The sequence below is a fragment of the Stylophora pistillata genome, chromosome 2 (genome assembly GCF_964205215.1).
Source record: "Stylophora pistillata chromosome 2, jaStyPist1.2, whole genome shotgun sequence".
Taxonomy (NCBI): domain Eukaryota; kingdom Metazoa; phylum Cnidaria; class Anthozoa; order Scleractinia; family Pocilloporidae; genus Stylophora; species Stylophora pistillata.
This window is the reverse complement of record NC_142520.1, coordinates 52,359,613-52,382,961: the sequence shown is the minus strand read 5'-3', so window position 1 is coordinate 52,382,961 and position 23,349 is coordinate 52,359,613. Positions and strand designations below refer to the sequence as shown.

The following is a 23,349-nucleotide window of genomic DNA, read 5'->3' as shown; positions in this document are numbered from 1 at the left end:
ATATGACACACTTTTCCTAATATGGTAATATGGTCCGCTGGATTCCTGGCTTTCCTGTCAGCGGAATAGGTAATACGTCAGATAATTTTATTGAAGTATAGTCAGGAAACGAACTCTGAGGAAATAATTTTGAATTTACTGTCCAATACTTTATTTTTTCTTCATTTTTCACTTTCCCTGGATATTTCATTTTTTTTCTTTATTTGTTCGCTCTTGTTTTTGTCTGTTCGTTTTTGATAAGACATACTTGTGGCCAATATAAAAATACTCAAGGGGGAGGGAAGGGCCGGGTTGAGTTTTTCGTTCTCCCCGGCCCAGATTCTCTCGCCAAAAAAATATTTTATATGGCTGCTTTTGCGAACGATTTTATGCTGCCGTGAAGGGTTGTCTCCAGCGCAAAAATTGTTTGCGACTTGAAATGCACAATGAACCTATCGGAAAGGAAGAAATTTTGAATGATATGATACAATTTATAATTTCATTACAGCGAGCCTCCACCCCTGAACACTCAACACGAACGATTTCATTATGACACTGTTCCGTCATATTAATTTCTCTATTTTTTTAGAACAAAGTTCTTGAGTTAATTGATGAATCGCAGTTGCTTGCTACAATGCTACTAATTAATGACCATTAATGACTCCCGTGTCATTATCAACTCGTACGCGTGTAGTCAACTTGAAACCATTTTTTCCAAATATAACTTCTTATACAAACCTCCCCTCCCTCCCAACACTGAAAGCTTTTAGCGGAAAAACTTTCTTTTGATTGGGAACGATTTGATAAGCCTGTGGGAAAATGCCCAGGGGTTCCATAGAGTCATACGATTTAGTATTGTTTTTTCTTTTATCAGAGCAGCATCGAAACTTAAAAGAGCCTGATTGTTTTTTTGTTTGTTTTTGACACATACTGGCAAGATACATCTAAATTTCTTCAGTTCAGTGTTGGAGCTTCGACCGAATTACCTAAACCACTCCTGGATGTGCCCCATGCCAGCAGAGATTTCACATCTCGCACTTTCACTTAACTATGCTTACACTGAAGCGCCTGTTAAATATTCGTTTCCAAGTCTCTCACGGAATTAAGAACTGTTTAACAGGTTCCCTTGGTGTGGGCTAAGTGTAACCAAATCGTTCCTGGTCGGATCGCTCCATCAAGACGTTATTTAGATCGCTTATCGATAAAACTCACTTTGCCCCAAACACAACTGGCTTAGCTTTGATTCATAACGTGTTCGGTATTCCATACTGGAGTTCCCTAGTTAGAAGTTTTAAATGGACATGAAAGCGATCTTCGCAGTAATGAAAAATTAAAAAAAAAAAAGAAAAAAAGATTCAAGCCTGTGCGGGATTTGAACCATAAGCTCTACGATTAGGGTGCAGTGCTTTACCAACTGAGCTAACAAGCCAACTCTCAGTTGGCTTGTGGGCAAGAGTTGGCAACAAATTATGTTGATTTAAATTTTGTACGTGTGATGTGCGATCCTCGCAGTAGATAGCGCTATTTATGCAATAGCGAAAATCAGACCTGAAAAAAATCAGGCCCGTGTACGCGACTCGAACCACTGACCTCTGCGATACCAGTGCAGCGCTCTACCAATTGAGCTAACAAGCCAACTGGGAGCAGGCCGTTAAGTTGATTCGTAATAAACCCGTGAAAGTGATAAATGAGATGCAATGAATATATGAAGTTCATATATTTTGAACTGCGGTATTAGATACGTGTGATGTGCGATCCTCGCAGTAGATAGCGCTATTTATGCAATAGCGAAAATCAGACCTGAAAAAAAACAGGCCTGTACGGGACTCGAACCACTGACCTCTGCGATACTAGTGCAGCGCTCTACCAATTGAGCTAACAAGCCAACTGGGAGCAGGCCGTTAAGTTGATTTTGAGCAGGCCGTTACTTTGATTAAATCAACTTAACGGCCTGCTCCCAGTTGGCTTGTTAGCTCAATTGGTAGAGCGCTGCACTAGTATCGCAGAGGTCAGTGGTTCGAGTCCCGTACAGGCCTGATTTTTTTCAGGTCTGATTTTCTCTATTGCATAAATAGCGCTATCTACTGCGAGGATCGCACATCACACGTATCTAATACCGCAGTTCAAAATATATGAACTTCACATATTCATTGCATCTCATTAAATTTTGTACGCGTGATATATTCGCCAGATGCAAACAGATCATTACAAACTTGTCGTTCTCTTATATCTTAATCGTCTTACGGGGACCTCCAAGCAGTAACTTGGTATCTTCCTCGCAAGAAGCTTCAAAGTATTTTCGTGAGTTCCAAATCAATCTTCAATCGAAAATTTCTCGGGTTTAAAAGAAAATGAAAAAATCGCGCTTGACACAGTCCAGCTAAGCTTTTTACCTCTCACACCTAAAGCCAAGCGCAATGTGAGAACTTATGTTAATTTGGGGTGAGAATTTTTGTACTGAAGAAACATTATTTCGACTTAATCGGGCCGGTGATATGACCACGGGGTAAAGCAATCGTAAACCGAGCTAACTACCGGTGGCACGATTTTTAAATATTTGCGATGGAACGATAAAAATTCTCATTTTTAAGAGTTCAGTCTCAGGGTAACTAGACATTGAGCCTACACAAGTACCCTCACGAAATCCTTGACCATGTCTCCCTTACAAGTCGACGCGTCGTCTTACTGAAGGTTTTGTGAGGAGTTTCGTTTACGGATTCGCCCCTTTTTGATTAGGCCATCCCAATTTAATGCTTCGTTTCTCATCGCCCGACCGACCCATTTTTTTGGAAAAGTAGAAAAAAAAAAAAAAAAAAGAAAAAAAATTACTGCAACGTTTTTAACGCCTTTTTAGACATTTGACAGTCGTTTTAATTAATATACATCTTTTACTATACCATCTGATTATACCTTCAAGACTAAATGCGAGATTTAACATGCAAAAGTAACTGGAACACAAACTGAATGTTTCTTAGAAAAGAACATTTCGTCAAGACAGCTTTTTTTCATTAAACAGTAACTTTCTAACAGTCTTGCCTGTCAGTTTTAATCTCATAATGGGGGTGACTGAAAGTTTAGCTTTGACACGAAGTTGCATTCAAGAACATTTTGAACGAACTTCACCCTACGTAAAGCCACAACTCTCTTCTCTTTTCGTAACCTTATCACAAGTGCACATAAATTACTGTCTGCCATTGTAGATAAAGAATAACGAACGAAGAAACCACGTTTTCGGGTTAACTTTGTAGCTAATAAGCTTTCGTACTTAGCAGCCCGACCTTCTCTGGCACCCAGACTAGGCATTTATAGATTATGCTTGCATAATTTTTGGCATAATTCGAGCAAACTGGCATAATTTCTGCCAAGTAGCAATGCTAGCATAATTTGCGCATTTTGATAATTATCAGATCATTTTTGATGCCATTATTTGATAATTTTTTGTCTCTAGTCCCAAGCTCTTGGTGACCTTAATCGATATTTAAAGTTTCAGTTAAACTAGTAGAATTTGTAGTTCACTGTGAAGCACTGAGCCCGGGTCTAACTTGAACCACATGTTTATTTGAAATTCATTGTGGATTTGTTGCATTTCTTTCCTGTAGACGAACGGCTTCTAGTTAAAAAATATATATTTTGGACTTATTTGCATATTTTCAAAGAGCATAATTTAAAAAAACGGTGGCATAATTTGGAATAAAGAGCATAATGTTAGCATAATTTGGCCAAAAAAAAAAAGCAATGCTACTAGCATAATATGCCACTTTTACTAGCATAATCTATAAATGCCTAACCCAGACCCCTTCAAGTGTTCGTTCTTTTTTTTTTTTTTTTTTTTCGCCCGACTGACCGACCCACCCTCACGATAGAGAGGGTGATGGGAAACGAAACATTAAATTGCGATGGCCTTAGGAGTTATAAAAAAATCGTGTCACAAGTGGATGGCCTTGCTTACTGTGTTTTTTATCGAAATTCAATTCAGAGCTTGTTACTGAGTCACTTCTGCCAGCCGGATGTTCATTATTTTCGCACTGAGCACGAGCTACCGTGACTATACGTCCTTGATCGCCAATGTGATCAGTCAAGAGTGAAGCTCAATTGACTTAGAATCGTATCACTAAACTAAATATGTCTGGGCGAGACAGATTTTTATTTTTCCTATCAGGCACGTTCGATGATGGAGCTAAACGTGGACCATTTCTCCCATTGTATGTCCAAACCGGGTGCCATCGACTTTTTTTTAATCCAATCTATGTACAGTACGCCTCAGGGTCACATATGAACTTAGTACACGGACTACCTCAATAAATATATAAGTAAGACCAATACAACGTAGATAAGTTTTGAGACGGAACACTATATTTCGGCTGGCTAAACCAGCATTCTTCAGGTGCAGTGGGACATAGAATTAAGGTGGTACTTAGATAGCTGTATGATGTAATAGCGGTAATACGTAAAACTTATTTGATTGTCAATGAGATAACAATTAAAAATAGAAATAGTAAATAAAAATAGAAGTAAAGTGGGGTAAATTGAATAAATCGATATAACTAAGAGTAAGAATAGTGGAAGGAAAAACACTAATACATTTCTTCGCGAGCGTTAAGGCCATCAGGATAAGTAGTATTGTCTCTTGAAATTAAAAAAGCTTCCCTCGACTTGCGGATCTAGTCTCTCTTGGAAAACACTTTTTCGACGGCGATAAGCTCCATGTCGTAAGCAGAGTGGTTGGGAGAGGAAAGGAAGTGTTCTGCAACTGTAGTAGGTTTAGATTTAGAGTTAGGTTTATCAGTGGTACGGCGGTGTTCATGAAAATGGTCTTTCAGTTTCTGAAACTGAAAGACCATTGAAAACTGAACGACGTTTAGTCGAAACTAGGTTTATCAGTGGTACGGCGGTGTTCATGAAAATGGTCTTTCAGTTTCTGAAACTGAAAGACCATTGAAAACTGAACGACGTTTAGTCGTTCAATTTTCAATGGTCTTTCAGTTCAATTTTCAATGGTCTTTCAGTTTCTGAAACTGAAAGACCATTGAAAACTGAACGACGTTTAGTCGTTCAATTTTCAATGGTCAGAAACTGAACGACGTTTAGTCGTTCAGTTTCTGAAACTGAACGACTAAACGTCGTTCAGTTTCTCCTATGTATTGTAAGTTACAGCGGTTATATTGAATTCGAATTAAGTAGATAAAGTCTTAAGTGTCACAAGTCAAGTGAGATTTAATAGTACGTGTTTCGCCGGTAGAAAAAAAAGGTATAGTTAGTAAGTCCGTCAGAGATGTAGGGACAAGTAGCGCAGTTACCGTACCACAACGGAAAGAACCGGGGGGAGTTTAGGATGGGAAGTGGTAGAATTGGAGGAGAGTTTGGCTGTAATTAATGTGTCGCGAAGGGTCGGGCGAGCGTCTGAAGGCAACAACTGGTAACTGAGAAAAAGCTTTTTTGCAGCGGTTAGTAGACAGCAGCAAATGCCAGTGTTTTTTGATGATGTTGGAGATGTGAGGAAGCGACGGATTAAAAGTAGTTATAAATCGAATACGGTTATGTTTATTTACGTCTTTAGTTTATAAGGTGAGTGTGCGGGGGATGTCAGCGGCGCGTTGTATTTGTTTGGTGACGAATTTATGGCTGTAACCTCGTTTGAGGAGGTATGTGGTAAGTTGAGCGGCGCGAGTCTGAAAAGCTTTGTCTGTAGAACAGATACGTCGTAGGCGGAGTGCTAGACTGAACGGAATAGCTTTTTTTGTATGTAATGGATGGCAAGAAGAGTACAATAGATACATGTGTTTGTCTGTGGGTTTGTTGTGTAGAGGTCAGTGGAGAGCACTTGGAACCCCCCAAATGACCGAGAACGAGCCCTTGACAACTTTTTAAACGTTGTTAAATTTGACATAACCACTTGTAAACCGAAAAATATCCGCAACAATCTCACTTCGACAGAACGACAAGCCATACGCGAACTTAAGGAACGAAAAGACAATTATAAAACGCGCCGACAAAGGCTCTGGTATTGTTGTTATGGACACAACTTGGTACATCGATGAGTGCAACAGACAACTTTCTGACACTAAATTTTGTAAACGCTTGACCAATGACATCATTGCTGATAGACAAAAACGTGTTACCTTTTTATGTTAACAAGATGTATAAAGACAAGCTTATCAACGAAATAACAAAAAAATACCTCTTACAGACTGACGTAAGACCAGGACGATTTTACATTTTACCCAAAATACACAAACCCGGTAATCCAGGACGCCCTATTGTCTCATCCAACAGCAATCCCACTGAACGGATATCCCAGTTCGTTGACCACTACCTTCAACCACTAGTTCACAAACCACCATCTTATATCAAAGACACCAATGACTTCCTCAACAAACTGCTTAGCATTGGTAATTCGCCCCTTAACTCTTTACTAGTTACACTTGATGTTTCCCCACTCTACACCAATATCCCACATAACGAGGGTATTACTGCTTGTGACCATTTTCTGCGTGTACCTCCTTCCATACCACTATTCCTACCGTCACACTCTGTGACCTCATTCGTATGATTCTCACCATGAATAATTTTACTTTTCATGATAATCATTACCTCCAAGTTCACGGCACAGCCATGGGTACCAAAATGGCCCCCTCCTTCGCTGACCTTGTTTTGGGTCTTTTCGAAGCTAACGCTTTGAAAAATGCCCCATGTAAACCCCACACTTGGTTTAGATACATCGACGATATTTTTATGATCTGGACCGAAGGTTTAGATAACCTGAAAATATTCGTCGATTATCTCAACAATATTCACCCCACCATCAAATTCACCAACTCACATTCTTCCACTAACGTGGCTTTCCTTGACGTTAGTGTGTCTTTAAACACTAACGGTAATATCTCCACTGACCTCTACACCAAACCCACAGACAAACACATGTATCTATTGTACTCTTCTTGCCATCCATTACATACCAAAAAAGCCATTCCGTTCAGTCTAGCACTCCGCCTACGACGAATCTGTTCAACATACAAAGCTTTTAAGACTCGCGTCGCTCAACTTACCACATACCTCCTCAAACAAGGTTACAGCCATAAATTCGTCACCAAACAAATACAACTCGCCGCTGACATCCCCCGCACACTCACCTTATAAACTAAAGACGTAAAAAATCCTAACCGTATTCCATTTATAACTACTTTTAATCCGTCGCTTCCTCACATCTCCAACATCATCAAAAAACACTGGCATTTGCTGCTGTTTACTAATGAACCGCTGCAAAAAAGCTTCTCTTCAGTTGCCAGTTGTTGCCTTCAGACGCTCCCCCAACCTTCGCGACACATTAATTACAGCCAAACTCTCCTCCAATTCTACCACTTCCCATCCTCAACTCCCCCCCGGCTCTTTCCGTTGTAGTAGTAACTGCGCTACTTGTCCCTACAGCTCTGACGGACTTACTAACTATACCTTTTTTTCTACCGGCGAAACACGTACTATTAAATCTCACTTGACTTGTGACACTAGAAACCTTATCTACTTAATTCAATGTAACCGCTGTAACTTACAATACATAGGAGAAATTAAACGACGTTTAAAAGACCGTTTTAATGAACACCGCCGTACCACTGATAAACCCAACTTTAAATCTAAACCTACTACAGTGGCAGAACACTTCCTTTCCGCTCCCAACCACTCTGCTTACGACATGGAGCTTATCGCCATCGAAAAAGTGTTTTTTTAATTTCAAGAGGCAATACTATTTATCCCGATGGCCTTAACGCTCGCGCAGAAATGTATTAGTGTTTTTCCTTCCACTATTCTTACTCTTAGTTATATTTATTTATTTAATTTACCCCACTTTACTTCTATTTTTATTTACTATTTCTATTTTTAATTGTTATCTCATTGTTAATCAAATAAGTATTACGTATTTTCGCTATTACATTATACAGCTATCTAAGTACCATCTTAATTCTATGTCAATTCCCACCGCACCTGAAGAAGGCTGGTTTGGCCAGCCGAAATATAGTGCTCCGTCTTAAAAGTTATCTACGCTGTATTGGTCTTGCCTCTATATTTATATTCGTTATTTTGGGCCGATTAGATCACTCCTGATCCAACGTACAAGAGTATTATTATCGTCCACGGTTGCTTGCTGAACACTTTACAGTTACCTCAATAACACCGACTTTTCTACTGACGGTCAGTTTTAAAGCTTTTGAGGGACAATGGGAATACTGGGCCGGATTCGATTCGGATTCTTCTACTTTGCATTACTCCCTTCAATTTCTTTATTTTAGTGAAAGCTGTTTTCTCTTCTCCATAGCAACCAATTTCTACGCATAGCAATCATTTCTGATCACAGAAATGATTGTTATAACGGATACACTGTTGTTACATAAATCTCATTTTTCGGAAACACCAATAGGCTAATCATGAAAAATACGTCTCAACAGTGTTTGGTGTAGGAAATCAGCTTTTCCTCATTTCATGCATAACTTGCAAGCACGGCAATGCAAGGAATCTTTTTGGCACGATCCAGATTTGTTCAAAATAAACAAGCTGGCGAATGTAAACCGTTAGAGAGCAATGACTGTCTTTGTTTCGAAAGGATTACTTCAAATGATTAATCTAATCCTGTTGGCCTTAAGATGTCTGGTTTTTCCGACGCTAAAACAATTAATTAACATTTCATGTGACAAGCAGGCAGTGTCTTTGGACTGCGAGCTGATTGTCTTTCAGAAATGTTTTAATCCCAAGAGCTTAAAACGTAGAGCTAGGTTCTCTTTTCCTTTAGCTCAATATTTCTGGTTTCAAAACAAATGAGAACTATCACGACAGTTTTTGTGTAGTATGACATTGACTTCTTTGGGAACAATGAAGTGCCCTTAATATTTTCAATTTCCTTTCGACTTATTAACATTGATGGCTGATAATTGAGTGATGACTTTTCCCTTTTGACAAACTGTTTGTGATGAAAGTTGCTTTGAAACATAAATTTCAGAAGTGCCATTTGAACTGAAAACAAGGGATCGTTCTAGCGGCGCTACGGGCATTGAAGATGTTCAAGAAATATCGTACGATCGTCTCTGCTAATGTTTACTGTAGTCAAGGCAGTGAAGGTTTTTTCGAAGCCTTGCTTCATTAATTTAAACGCCAGAAACTCGTATGAATATAAAATATGAGAAATGCAAGCACGCGAACAAATTGATATTCAATTTGTTTGAAGAGATATAATTATATCAAGTTTAATAGCAAGAGATTGATTAGTAATACAAATAGTGTAAGTTTGTTGATTTTTTGTTAGGAGAGACGGTTTTGACTTTTTAGGAGCTGCCTTAAAGCATTGTCCATGTACTGCTGCACACGATTTTGATTATTCAACAAAAAATTCAAGGCAAAAACCGTTAAGACTTTATTTCGCTCTTGTCAAAAGTTGTGACCTGACAACGTACGCTATTAGTGAAACAATTTCGATGCGATCGGCCGAGTTGGATGACTTTGAGCTTTCGACCTCACTGAAGCACCGCCAGAAAAAGAATTAAAACAAGAGCTTTAATCGCAAAAGGAACAACACTGTGATCTCCATTGACCCGCTTGCGGTTCCTATTTGGTGATTAAGTATTACTACTGAGCTCTTGTATTCGATCAAAACACAAGAAAGGGTTTAAAACATTTGTGAGGCGTAATCTACAAGGTTTAAACCCTCATCCGTGTAATCAAGGTCTCGTCTTTTGTGTTCAGTGCCCAAGGCTAAAGCATTTGCTCACTGGTCGACAATGTTCAGGTATTGCTTTTTTAATTGAAGCAAAAATACTTGCAATAAGGTAAGGCGGGAGGAATAAAATGAAATGTATTCCACGTATCGTTGCGTCGATATTTTGCGAATAAGCTACCAAGATTATTCTGCATGCGGGCGACGAAGAAAATTGTAGCTTAATAACTTTGAAAGTTTCGGTAACCGATTTGACGAGTATATGCTTGTGTTTTCATTTAATTTTCTGTCAACTTTTGACCTGTGCAACATCTTCGGCATTAGCGAGATAGCCCTTTCCTCTGGGAAAAAATTACGATATATACCGGTCACGCACGCAAGTAAGTTGAACTTGGCTCACGCACGCAAGTAAGTTGAACTTGGCTCAAGGCCATGGAAGCCAAGTTTAATATAAAGCCATTGTACAAATGTACGTAAGGAATAAGCCGTGAATTAATTGTTGTGCATAAAATTCTGATGCCCCCTTCAAGTTGAATAAAATCCTATCAGCTAGACGATCAATGGAATCAACGAAAATCTTTTATGAAAACTAGATATATCGACTTTTCAGGAAGATGCGATGATAAACATCTAGGCTGCCAAATTACTTCTCCGTCACAATACTCACTGAGCACGGTTTACTACAATAAATGCCAGTAATTACTGATTTGTTTTCGCCTAAGGTTGGACGCGTAATTTTTTTGCTGTCTTTTTGTAGAAATTTGAATCTTGAGTTTTAACATAGATCGTAACATGTCGGTTGTGAGATCCAAACAAATTGAGTGCCTTGTAAATATTTATTTCTATTGTTTTGAGGGCCTGTCGTTCTTGTTAAGAGGCAGTAAATGAACTGTTATAAAGCCACAACAATCCCATATTATAAATGTTACAGGATTTTCCTTCCGTCGTCGCTCACACGCTGCATTCACTTGTCTTATTCGTCTGTCTGTCCGAGAAATTTGTCGAAATCGCTAAGCGCGCGTAGAGTATTCCATTGGCTAGAAAAACAGTGATTGTTCCCTCCGTAGTTTGTATAGAACTACGATGAATACAAAAATCAACAACTTCTTAATACGATACCAAGATATAGTGAGATCAAGAGAAGGGTTATGAGGCGTGTAGAATTTCACGTACATCGAGACTGAGTCAATTACAAAATTGTCAATTGTTGATATTTTTCATAAGGGTAAAATAAGTAAGGAAATATCAGAATTATTTACTTGTTATGTAATCAATTAAATAGTGTATCCAGCTATGATTTGATGCTTTTTTTTGTAGTCTGAAGGTTTTAGCGGCGCTACGTGATGTTCTGTGAAAACCAGCTCAAGCGCATCAAGGAAAAAAAACGCGTCGTGCGTCAAACAGGATTGCAGGCAGTTTTGTACGTTTCGATCGGAAAATGGCCCGGTTTCCTTTTGCTTGAGGTGTCGTTATGATTCCAAAAAACGACATTAGCATAACATAAGTTCATTGTGTCTAAAAGGTGTAGTGGAGAATCTTGTTAAGTGTGGCCTCAGGGAAGAGTAGCTATTACGACACTTAATACCAGGCTTTTCATTTACTGAGGCCATCGAGGCGCTCGCAGCAGAAGTCTTCGTCACAATTATCGCCTGTCCTGTAAGGCTGTGTAAAAAAACTAAACTTGTCAAAGAGGATTTAAAACTGTTAATTAGCTTGGTTTTCGACACTCCATCAATCACACGTCCCGCAGGACTCGTTTGTGGAAATCAACCCCAGGACATCATTGGCTTAACAGTTAATCTCCTAATACAGACCCGAGGGACTCAGTAGACAAGCAGTATTATAACACATCATACACGTGCAAATTAGTGATATGTACACACTGGAACTGTAGTCTGCATATTTAACAAAGACCCCTGACAGGGCCAGTGATCAGTCACTCCAAAAGCCAGTAATCTCTCGCCTAGAGTCATCCAAGACCGGACGGCGGGTTTTCTAACTAACAGTGCGCGCGTATAACACGGAAGGAGAGACACCGACTGTAGATGATCCGACACGAAGACACCAAGTTTAAAAAACTCTTTGTCGGAGGTATTCCGTACGGTACAAACGATGAAGCGCTACGGGAATTTTTCTTGAAATTCGGGGCAATCAAGGAGGCTGTTGTGATTCGAGACAGAATCACTCAAGAGTCTAAAGGTTATGGATTTGTGAGTATGACTGCGTTTAGTTTCGCGCGCGTCGCTAGCAACGAAGCGATTTCTCATATGAGATTCACTGATTATGAAATGATTTCATTTCCAGGTTACGTTTCATGACAAAGATTGCGCAGAAAAGGCGTGTGAAAACACGAATCCCATCATTGATGGTAGACGAGCGAATGTCAACTTCGCCTATCTCGGTGCCAAACCGAAACCTTTCAAAGGTTAGTTTTACAACGATCTCCGTTCAGAACTGCATGCGATCAGTGATCGATTTTACCCGAGAAAACTCTGTAGACATTTCATAACTTCTTATCCCATTATTGACTGATTTCTCGCTTGAATAGCGTTGAATCGAAACGAGACCGTATCAATAACTCAGGAAGACTGTTAAAGTAAATATTTCTGTTTGGCTACAAATGCCAACACACGTAATTTTTCCTCTTTGTTTTTAGGAAATGGAAAGAATGCCATCGCCAGTCAGGGATTTGTCTACAAACCGAATACGATAATGGGGTAAGGTTGCCAGCGATTTCAATATCATTCAGTTGAGACTAGCTGTCAGCAACTCTAATGGACAATGAGTACTTTACGAATTTTTTTCTTTAATCTTAGTGACCTTTTTATCACAAGAGTCGGTTATCTTAGTATGGTATAGAACTCTTTCACCAGACTTGAGATTCTTCAATAGACCTTTAGGATTCGTCGACCGGAAAAAACCTAGGCCGAAGTTAACGTCTACTTGGAAAGAATTCTGAAGAACTTTTGTGTTGCTGTTAATGAAACCACTTTTCATAGCCTTAAAAACGTTTCTTCGAAAAGAATGGAACTAATAGCTGGCGACCTTTCAGCATTGCAAACGGACCACGCAGTTCACAAATGGCTCATAATGCTATAAAGGAAAACAAAGATCACTAAATTACATGGTGTAACACAGAAGACAAATCAAAGGGTCCGACAAGAATTCTCTTATTGTGGTATTCAACAATTATCTGGGTGGTTTGTCAATTATTTACTCGAAAGTCTTGATAATACAAGCACAGTTATTGACCCCCCTTCAAAATAGCGAGTCTACATAAGTCTGATAGCTTTCCGGAATATGGCATTGTGGTTATGTCGAAGTCCTAGAAAGTGTTTGTAAAATGAGACAACCGCGAATAATGTCAGTTCTTTTATTTTGTGAATCAAGTCAACAAATAATAACTACAAACTTTACAAAGGTTGATTAATAAGCGCTAAGTATCTCATCAGTCAGACACTTGTAAACAGCCATGTTCGACATGAAGCCTCTCCAAAGCTTCAAACTGCCTTTTCATCTAAGAAACATGGAAAAGGGTCTTTTCCCTCTTTTCATTTCAAATCGATTTATCTTAGGAAACAAAGAGAGTTAACTTTCATTCAAGACAAATGATTTGAATATTATATCTTATTCTTAAAATGTTTACTTTTGTAAGTGAACAAAATTGAACCTAGGTCTTCTGCAGACCTAGAATAAATGCAGTTCACTAGCCGATAGAATAATTTTTTTCGGAAATTTGAACGCAATTCTTGGGTTAATAACTGGGTTTCAAACACTTTAAATTAAGCCGGCCTCTAATAATGTAGCTGCTCGTTGCACAAACATAATAACAAACAAGTGCTTGTTTTGATCTCCAGGTCACAGCCATTCCCTTCCAATTTCACCAACGGCTTCTCGGCTGGTTTTCCCGGTCAACAGTTTCAAACAGTACCCTTGATCTCGCCTGTACCTCAGTCACCAAACGGACAGATTCCATCCATGCAGCCTTCGGTACAACCAGTACAACTTGTCGAATACAATGGCGTTCCAACAATTGTCTTAGGCGCTGTTTACGACACGGTTTATTACTCACCTCCTCCGTCTTACGTTCCGTCACCAACTCTCTCCGCCAATTCGGTGGCGCCGTCCTTCACATATCAAACCATAGCACCACCAACGCCACCGCTCAGCGCCCCTTCGTTACAGGGACAGCATTTCTTTCCAACACACGTCGAACTAATTGGACAACCACAAATATAAACTTGGTTCCTACTTAGATGCAGCGACTTAATGAAAAAAACTTCCTGGCTATTTTGGGCAAATAACTCATACATAGTATTGATACATTACGTTAGTTGGTAGGCCAGTTTAAACAAGGAAAAAAAAAAACAAAAACATAAAATCATAGGAGTCCTGATCATTCTAATGCTCGGACACTAGCAATATAACTCCCGGCAAGCAGTAGAGTTAAGGATATTATAAACTAAGAAACAAGAAATCAGAAAAAAGATATTTTAAATCGAGTTTTCTAATTTATTATCAGTTCTTAGCGAAATAAGAACTTAATATTTTGCGATCAACTAGGAACTGTTTTATTGCTGTAGATTACAATCAAAACATGTATACAGTTATCAAGAGGAAAGCTAGCAATTAATTGTACAAAGAAACACATCTCTAAGCAAATTGCTCTAAATTCAGGCTGCGTAGATAGGAAGATAGAAACTCTAGCATAGAACTGTGCAAGAATGTAGCAGCATAACCGATGTAGAAAAACAGTAGCAAATTGCACTGTTTAAAAGGCCAAAGAGTCTTAATAAATCACATTCACTTATTAAAATAGAAAAGCAAATATACTTATAAACCACATTATTATTTGTGTGTCTTGCTAGTAAATCCATGTTTGTTGTCTTTAGCAGTAAATTTTTCTACGGAAGTTTCTTTTCACACAGCAAAGACCGAAAAGGTTGTTTTATCTGAACATGTGGTGTATCGGTATATTTTATTCGACAAAATTAGTGATGAAAGCTCTGACCAGTGTTGAAAGTTTCATTGCTGTTCTGGAGCGTGCTATTCTATCGATGCCAACTTGTCTGAAATATAATTCAGTGAACACAAAATCTCCAAAGAGATGTATTTGAGAATTGCGTCACCCAATTTATCAAGGATTATTACATTATTACTACGTCCGGTTGGTGCTTTGATGTTAAGTCATTTCCGATGAAAAACTCTTTACCTTATTATCAGTATCCGGACTAAAAGATACCTGATCTGAACGGTTTGAATTTTTTCACGATTACTTGGGAACTCATGTGTGGGCAAACGTTGGACTACCCATTTCCTCATGTTTTTTTCAGCCGGCAAATAATGCAAGATCATTAACCAAAAAATCCAGCTATAACCTGGCTTATGTTTTATAAAATGCGCGAGTTAGTTCTACAGTGAAAATGCATCGTCACTGACGGTATTCAGAGCACAGGTGATTACGCGTAAATTAGTCTTTTGCAATGTAGACAGATAGACCACAAGAAGGATTACCTCTTAACATTTTAGTTCCTAAGTCACTTAATACTCTTGTGCGTTGAAGTATACAAATTATCATGGCAGGTGTTCGGGAATGCCTTATACATAAAATAGAATAAAATAGATTTCACATACGGGAACAATTGACTCCGACTTGAAGCACGCTGCCTCGCTTTTACAACGCGGCATTTGACGTTAAGTTGTCGTGAACAGAACGCGCTTTTATTATCATCATTACATATTATTTTCTGCCATTTATCAAGGCTGAGACGGAGATAATTAAGAGTTAATTCTTTCATTTGTGTTTGGTAAAAAAGTGCAGCTCTTTAGGCGTATGTGAATACGTGAGTACTTAACTGCACCGATGAAAAACATGATGGTGATATTAATAATAAGAATGGTTCATGCCGGTGCCGGAGGGCTTGTGTCTCCAAACCATGACATTTAATATCTGTATCTAACCTTCACAATTTGCAATGACGCCTTTTACCTTTCTCTCTTTGATGGTAATCATATCCAGTGTTTTAGTGAAGGTGAAATGTTCTTGTCATAGATAATTGGTCCGAAATGTCATTCAGGAGAAAGTTTTCTGATGCAGCGGTTGAGCGGAATCGTGCGTTCTCTCATGCACTGTGCAAGAACCGTGTCAAAAGTTAAGTCTAGAAAGCCGCCTTGATTTCTAAGTGGAAAGACGATAAAGTAATACGATTTTATTTTTTAAAACAAGCTATCCAAGACCGCTTTCTGGCTTATCTTATTGAATATTACTTTACTCAGAGGAACCGAGTAACCGGCTAAAACCACTTTGACAATGTACGTGTCGCCTGCATTCATACGCGTGCTGCATGTTTCTAAATTATTTCCTCACTCCACTCTCAGAACGTGACAAGAGACAAATGGCAACGTAACAGAACCCGCAGGTTTTAAGGCGTTTAAAGAAAGGTTTTTCCGTTACCATGGTAATTTTTGTCATTGAGTGAATCTTTAGCTTTGAAGCAAATCGGTTCCAGGTTTGAGACAAACTTCTTGCATTACTTCGACAATTCATTGTCTGACCGGGAAACAAAAGGTTAAAATTGCGGGTTAGTTCCATACCATTGCCACGAGGCGTACGTGTCTGCATTAACTACAACTACTCTTTTTTGTTCCAGATGAACTTTGTGGACTTTGCACTACGAAACATTGCTTCTTTCACATCAAAGATATAAATATCGCTTCTCTGCTTTGCTTGTGACACATTTCTTATAATTTAAGCTCAAGGAGTTTTGTGTTAAATCAACATTATTTGCTTTATGATAGCTGTCTTTCTCCTTTCTGCTTGAAAATGTATCGATGCTGGGGGAAGAAATATATTTTTTGGACGTTCCTGGAAGTGAAAGGGATAAAGAACAAACAGATTAAGGCCTTACATCTAGTCGGTTTGATCAAAAATACGTTTGATGTTTGACCAGACCACTCGAAAAAAAATTACTTGGCAATTCATGGAGCGCAGGAATTTTAATAGGTCTCGTTTCAATTGATCACCGCAACCACCTGTAACGTTCGTTTCTGCCCAAACCGCTTATTTCTCGAATAATTTGAGAAGTATTGCCTTGAGGCTTTCAGAATGCTTTACTTGCTCAAGTTGACCAGGCTGGTTTTAAATACGTGGAAGGTTCGAGGAAAACAAAATGTTTGGCTTTAGTTTTCTTTTTTTTTTTTTTTTTACTCCATTTGTATAGTCTAGATTGTCCTATTCAAGTCTCTTTTCGCATAGGTTTGTTGACATTGGTAAATGAAAGGGTCTAAGGTTACAGTGATCCAGTATTGAATATGTCCGCCCAGAAATTTCGAGTGTTCTCTTGCTTTCTTTAACCCTTTGGCTCCTGCGAGAGGCAAGCAAAATGATTTCTCCTTACTTCTCCAACTAATTTCGCTCGACGAAGGGCTAACGCTCGAAACATCAGCTTTTAAACCTTTACAGTGGCCAATTACATCATCAACTTGGTTGATAAAACAAAATTACCTAATTTCTCCTCACACGATTCCCCTGAATCAAACGGTAAGGTCATGAGAGTAAGGGAAATGGTCACTAACTAAAGAAGCGTTTAATTGTTAAACAAATTCTCCTTGCCAGCACCTTGGGAAATGTATAGAGAACAGTATGGAGAATATACACACTAAAGTTAGAATGGAAAGAGTTACACAGTGTATTTCTGTTTTCACGCCACGAATACGTGTTGGCCAAAGGTTGTAGACTACAGAATCGCAAAATTAGCGGCGGCAACTTCGAAACAGTTTATCCTTTGAGAAATACTAAACTAACCGCATTACCGGATCTAATTTCCATGACAAAAGTTTCCTTTACGTGAGTTCTACTTTTACAAAACCGACTAGACAGTTCTTCAAGTGGAATGGCCTTGACACGAGCAGTCATCAAGAGGGTTGAATAAAACGGAAATGAAAATTTAACTCAGAAAATTTTCTTAATGAGTGCTATTGACATATAACCTTTGTTAAGATACAACGACTTGAGGGTAAGTTTTTTCTTTAACAAATTGTTTCCATGGAAAACTCGTCAATCAGCAATTTTCAATTGACTGTCGAAATTGATCCGAGACTGGATTGGTTTTGCTTTACTTCGCTCTGTGATTGGTGTAGAAAATCGTGCCTCTTCTCAACCAATCAGGTGCAACACGGCAACCAATCACGACTCGGTCGCCTGCGTTTTCCCGCGCTTTAAGCGCTTTGGTGTGCTATCATTGGCGCTTGAATATAATTTTATTTCTCCTAATTAGCCGCAGTAACAACTCTGATTTCGGGTTTACAACACATCAATCGAAAAGCGCTCTCTCAAAGATAAGTTTTGATATGCCGATTGAAATTCTATCGTGATTAAAGAGGTCAATTAATTTTTTCGTTCCATTTTTTGAGATATACAAAATCTAAAGAAGGAAAGCGTGTTCCAAAGTGGCTGTTATGTTGCCGTGCGATGATACGAACGATGAGCCAAATTGAACGACCTCTTAGCGGGAGTCTAATTTGTGGTGTCATTCACTAATGTTATTACCGAAAGAATTGGAAACAAAATACCCATCCGTTAAACGTCTTCTTAAGAAAAAAAACCTTTGCCTTTTTACCCAAGAGATAATAAACCTAAGACTCTTAGTTAAATGAAATAAATAATATTTTACGCAGATACAAAAATAAGGAACGATCTTCGAAGCAATTAGCATCTGCAGAAATTAGAAAAGAGGCCTGGAAAAATTAAAAATCAGACCTCGACGGTGAGCGAGCACAATTGGTTTCCAGGAGGCATGAGTTAAAGTCTTGCAATAAGCATGGATTCCTTTTCAGGCTTTTTTGTCCGCAAAATTTTCCTTCAGATGGAGCTAACCTGCAAAGGTCATTTCTCTACTTCTAAGTCTCTGAATAACAGCCTCGCAAATGACGCGTATCGTCCAATTAAACTGGAATGACGCTCAAATTGTCCAATTAGTTCTCAAATCGAGGGGCTGATATTCAGCCACATTCTAGAAAGCTCTGATAGTTTTGATCAAGTGGAACTTAAGTGAACTATTTGAAACTCCACGAAAGTACATTCAGTTGAGTCTTGATTGCGAAATAACAGACTCACTTGCCCACGCACACAGATAAGCTATAGTTTAGCGTTTCTATGAGGAGGCAGTTCTGCGGAAGTCAACACTTAAACAGCGTTGCAGATGACAATTCATATTTGAGTCACGTACAACCCTAATGTATTATTTACACAGCTGGTTGATTACGGCCAGTATTATTGATTGCCTGTATACATTTAACAGAATCTTCTTGTATGTCAGTTTTCAAGTGAAAATAGCCTTAAGGCAAAGCGACATATCATTAATGCGGTGAGTAATATTGTTTCTCGTGATTAATGAAACAAAGAAGTTAGCAAATTTATATACCTTTCTTACTGCCTGAAGAGACGTGATATCTTTAAATTAAAGAATTTTGTTTCAGATTCACATACTGTGGACAATTTTCAAAGGTTACTTCATTATCATTTCGCATCTTCACTTACAATGAAAACTGCATTGTAACACTCCACCATCTTTTACGACGGCTATAAAAGGTGGCGGAACTTAACAATGAAGTTTTCCTTTCATTTAAATTTTAAACAACTGGCTTTGCCTGATGTAGATATGCAAACAACTGAAACTTCTAGTATAAGAGTCCTGTTCATTTAAAGGTGTTGGGCTATTCAAATATATTTCAAAAGAGTTTTTACAACTAAATCTATTGTTAATGGACTTTAGCCAATATGTTTAACACGGATTTTGCTGGACAATTCCCAAAATTGGCATAAGAACATCTGTTCTTAACAATAGGTCAGGGTTAAAACTTTCTTAAGTGATTTCTTTTATAGCGCAGTTAGTTTTGTAAATAAATACTTTTAATATCAGCCATTCTTTGACAAGCCAGAGTTCCACATGGCGCATGCGTTGTTCACGTTTAACCTTTTAAGTCTTAAGATCAAAATACAACTTCTTCTTACCGCTTGCGATACGTTTCTCTTCAGTTTATTTCAAAGAATCTGGGTTTGAATCAAACAATGATCCCTTATTTGATAAAATTCTTTCTTCTTGTCAGTCACCTGTTCAGAGAAATTCAGTTTTGGTCCCACAAGGAAACGAATTATAGGGTAATTCGAATGGGGTAATTCGACTTTGAATAAAGGCGTTTAGTTTCTAGAGAAACTGTGGTGCTGCGTCGGTGGGGGTAACAAGGCAAATTGGTAAAATCAACTAAGTTGAAATTGTAAGTTGGCCACCGTAAAGAGTTAAAAAGCTGACGTTTCGAGCGTTAGCCCTTCGTTAATAACCTTTGTTTAATAGATCCGAGGGGATGATGAAATTTCAAACATTGCAGCTAAAAGTCGGGGTTTAAACAGGTGATTTTTAGATACGAGAAATTAAAGGTTTACAGATTTTTATGAAGAATGCTCATTCAGTCTTACACAGGAGAATTCATAGTCAGAATCACAGTTCCCGTTCAGAACAGCCTATCTTACGCAAAATTTACGACCAAAAAAAAAAAAAATTAAAGGGTTAAAGAAGAAATGTGCGAAAGAATACTGAGGAAAATTGGTGCGTTTCCGAACACAAAAATTATTGATACTCTTTCGATTTACCATTTTTTTTTTTGAGCTTTACCAAAGAAGTTATGCGCTTTTAGATGACTCTGAGTCTTACCCGCCCGTGTGTGAGACAACTTGGCTATGACGGCCTGAATAGAGGGTCCCCTTTACTTTTACGTACATACATACATACATACATACATACATACAGACAGACAGACAGACAGACAGACAGACATACATACATACATATATACATACATACATACAGACATACATACATACATACATACATACATACAGACATACAGACATACAGACATACATACAGACATACATACATACAGACATAGACATACATACAGACATACATACATACATACACACATACATACATACAAACATACATAGATACATGCATAGATACATACATACATACATACTTACTTACAGGTATAAATACATACATACATACATACATACTTACTTACTTACTTACAGGTATACATACATAGATACATACATAGATACATACTTTATTAACGATACATACATACAAACATACATAGATACATGCATAGATACATACATACATACATACTTACTTACAGGTATAAATACATACATACATACATACATACATACATACATACTTACTTACAGGTATACATACCTACATACATACATACATACTTACTTACTTACAGGTATGCATACATACATACATACATACATACATACACACATACATATACACTTACATACAGACATACATACATACAGGCATACATACATACAGGCATACATACATACATACATACATACATACAGACATACATACATACAGACATACATACAGACATACATACAGACATAGACATACATACAGACATACATACATACATACACACATACATACATACAAACATACATAGATACATGCATAGATACATACATACATACATACTTACTTACAGGTATAAATACATACATACATACATACATACTTACTTACTTACTTACAGGTATACATACATAGATACATACATAGATACATACATAGATACATACTTTATTAACGTTGTGAGGAGTTAGTGAGGAACCCACACTGTCACTATTCTCTTTTAGAATTTATTTCTCAAAAAACTGAGCAGACAACGAAGTCTACACGAAGTTACACGAAGTCTCTGACCGACTGAAAACTACTCACAATGATTTTCTTATCTCACGAACACACCTTGATCAAAACGTAAGTTGATTGGCTACAAAGTTCTTCCCAACAAAGACAAACAAACTGATTTATCGGAGCGGACAGATCTTGACACTCGATTTCCGGCAGATAATTTTGAATCGTTACAATACTAATTATGTATATGAGAACGATCCTTCGCAGTAAAGCACTATTTGAGCAATAGTGAAAATCAGACCTGAAAAAAATTTCAGGCCTGTACGGGATTCGATAAATCATCTACGGGTTTATATAGAATTAATTTGATAGCCTGCTCCCAGTTGGCTTGTTAGCTCAATTGGTAGAGCGCTGCACTAGTATCGCAGAGGTCAGTGGTTCGAATCCCGTACAGGCCTGAAATTTTTTTTTTTTTTTTTTTTTTTCAGGTCTGATTTTCACTATTGCTCAAATAGTGCTTTACTGCGAAGGATCGTTCTCATATACGTCTCATAACCGCAGTTCACACATATGTTTCATATGTTTGTTGTTGTTTAATACTAATTATCCTGTTTCCGACAACGTGGCTGATACTTATCTATTTTAAGCTAGTTTACAGGTCAGTCACGAAACAAGAGATAAATAAATAAACCTAGAAGCTATATAAAAGTGTTTAAAATGGTTTAGTATTATGGAACTACATAAAATTGTAGAACTATTAAACTTGTAAAAACTAGGTGAAGTTGCGAATAAGGTCTACAAACTTACAACTATATAAAAGGGCTTAAAATGATGTAGTATATGGAGTTACGTGAGACGCGATTACGCGGTATTTTCTCATGAATCGTGGTCAGTGAATTTTTCGTTATTCACGAATCGTGATTAAAAGTGATAGGATCTTTTCATGTCCACGTAAACTACTTTTTTTTTTTACTGAAACGTGACTCGTGAATGAAGAGCTTAATTAAACGTGATTCGAGAACCATTTTGGTTTGCGTGATAAGTCCCGGGTACTTTATTTAATTGTTTTGAAAATATACGTATTATTCTCGAACGGACTTCATATGAATCGACACAAGATAATATAAGACTAGAAAAAAGTAAAGATATAAATTCGTGATTGTGACTTTATTTTTGTGTAATGTGATCGTCTCAAATTTCGCGTGAACGTCAACGAAATCTGAATATTATTCGTGAAGTGTGAAATGACAAAATATCTTTACGTCAAGCTGAGTTTTACAAAGGGTTTAGGGGACCCTTTGAATACTGCGTTCACAATGCGCAGATGTTTGACCTCTGTGTCTGTCAACTTTGTTAAATATTAATAGAATCGTGACTTTTATTCTTAACTATAACTTCCTTAACCTTTGACTCCCATGAGTGATCAGGACAGAATTTCTCCTTACGATTTACAATATAATATCAAGCAGACAAGTGATGAGAATAAAGAAAAATATCAGTAAGGGTCTTATTAGTTGATTCAATACCAAATTCTCAACACTGATATCATAAAAATTGTATGGCAGACACTTAGGAGAATTACTGGTGAGATATTCAGAGTAAAAGGATTAAAACGCTCTGGAAACCTTCCCGCTGGGCTCGTAGACCAGAGCATAATCACATGGTGGGAAGTTGTTTTATCGCTTAGCTGCAATGAATACAGTACACGGTACGCATTTGATTGATTGAAAAACCAACGCAAACTGAAGGAGGCTAACGGGAGTTTTTAAAGACAAGCATAATTTTGTAACCATTTACGTAGTAGCAACCTTAAAGGACTATCATCTTAACGCGTTTAAGCTACAGTTTTTTTTTCTCAAAGAGGTGTAAAAGGGGCACTGATACTGGAGATTGAGGGGGGAGGGGAAAGATAAGGTTGTCGTTTACGCATCTTCTCCTCCCGTAGATTCGTTT

The 23,349-nt window shown here is 37.9% G+C and overlaps 1 protein-coding gene across 1 annotated transcript; it reads left to right on the top strand.

The window, feature by feature from the left end:
• The first annotated feature begins 11,124 nt into the window (after nt 1-11,124).
• On the top strand, nt 11,125-14,521 carry LOC111345042 (uncharacterized). The gene is made up of 4 exons (XM_022952295.2): nt 11,125-11,886; nt 11,981-12,101; nt 12,333-12,393; nt 13,534-14,521. The coding sequence occupies exons 1-4, from the start codon at nt 11,722-11,724 to the stop codon at nt 13,913-13,915; spliced, it is 729 nt and encodes a 242-aa protein (XP_022808030.1). The 5' UTR covers nt 11,125-11,721; the 3' UTR covers nt 13,916-14,521.
• Nucleotides 14,522-23,349: the final 8,828 nt, after the last annotated feature.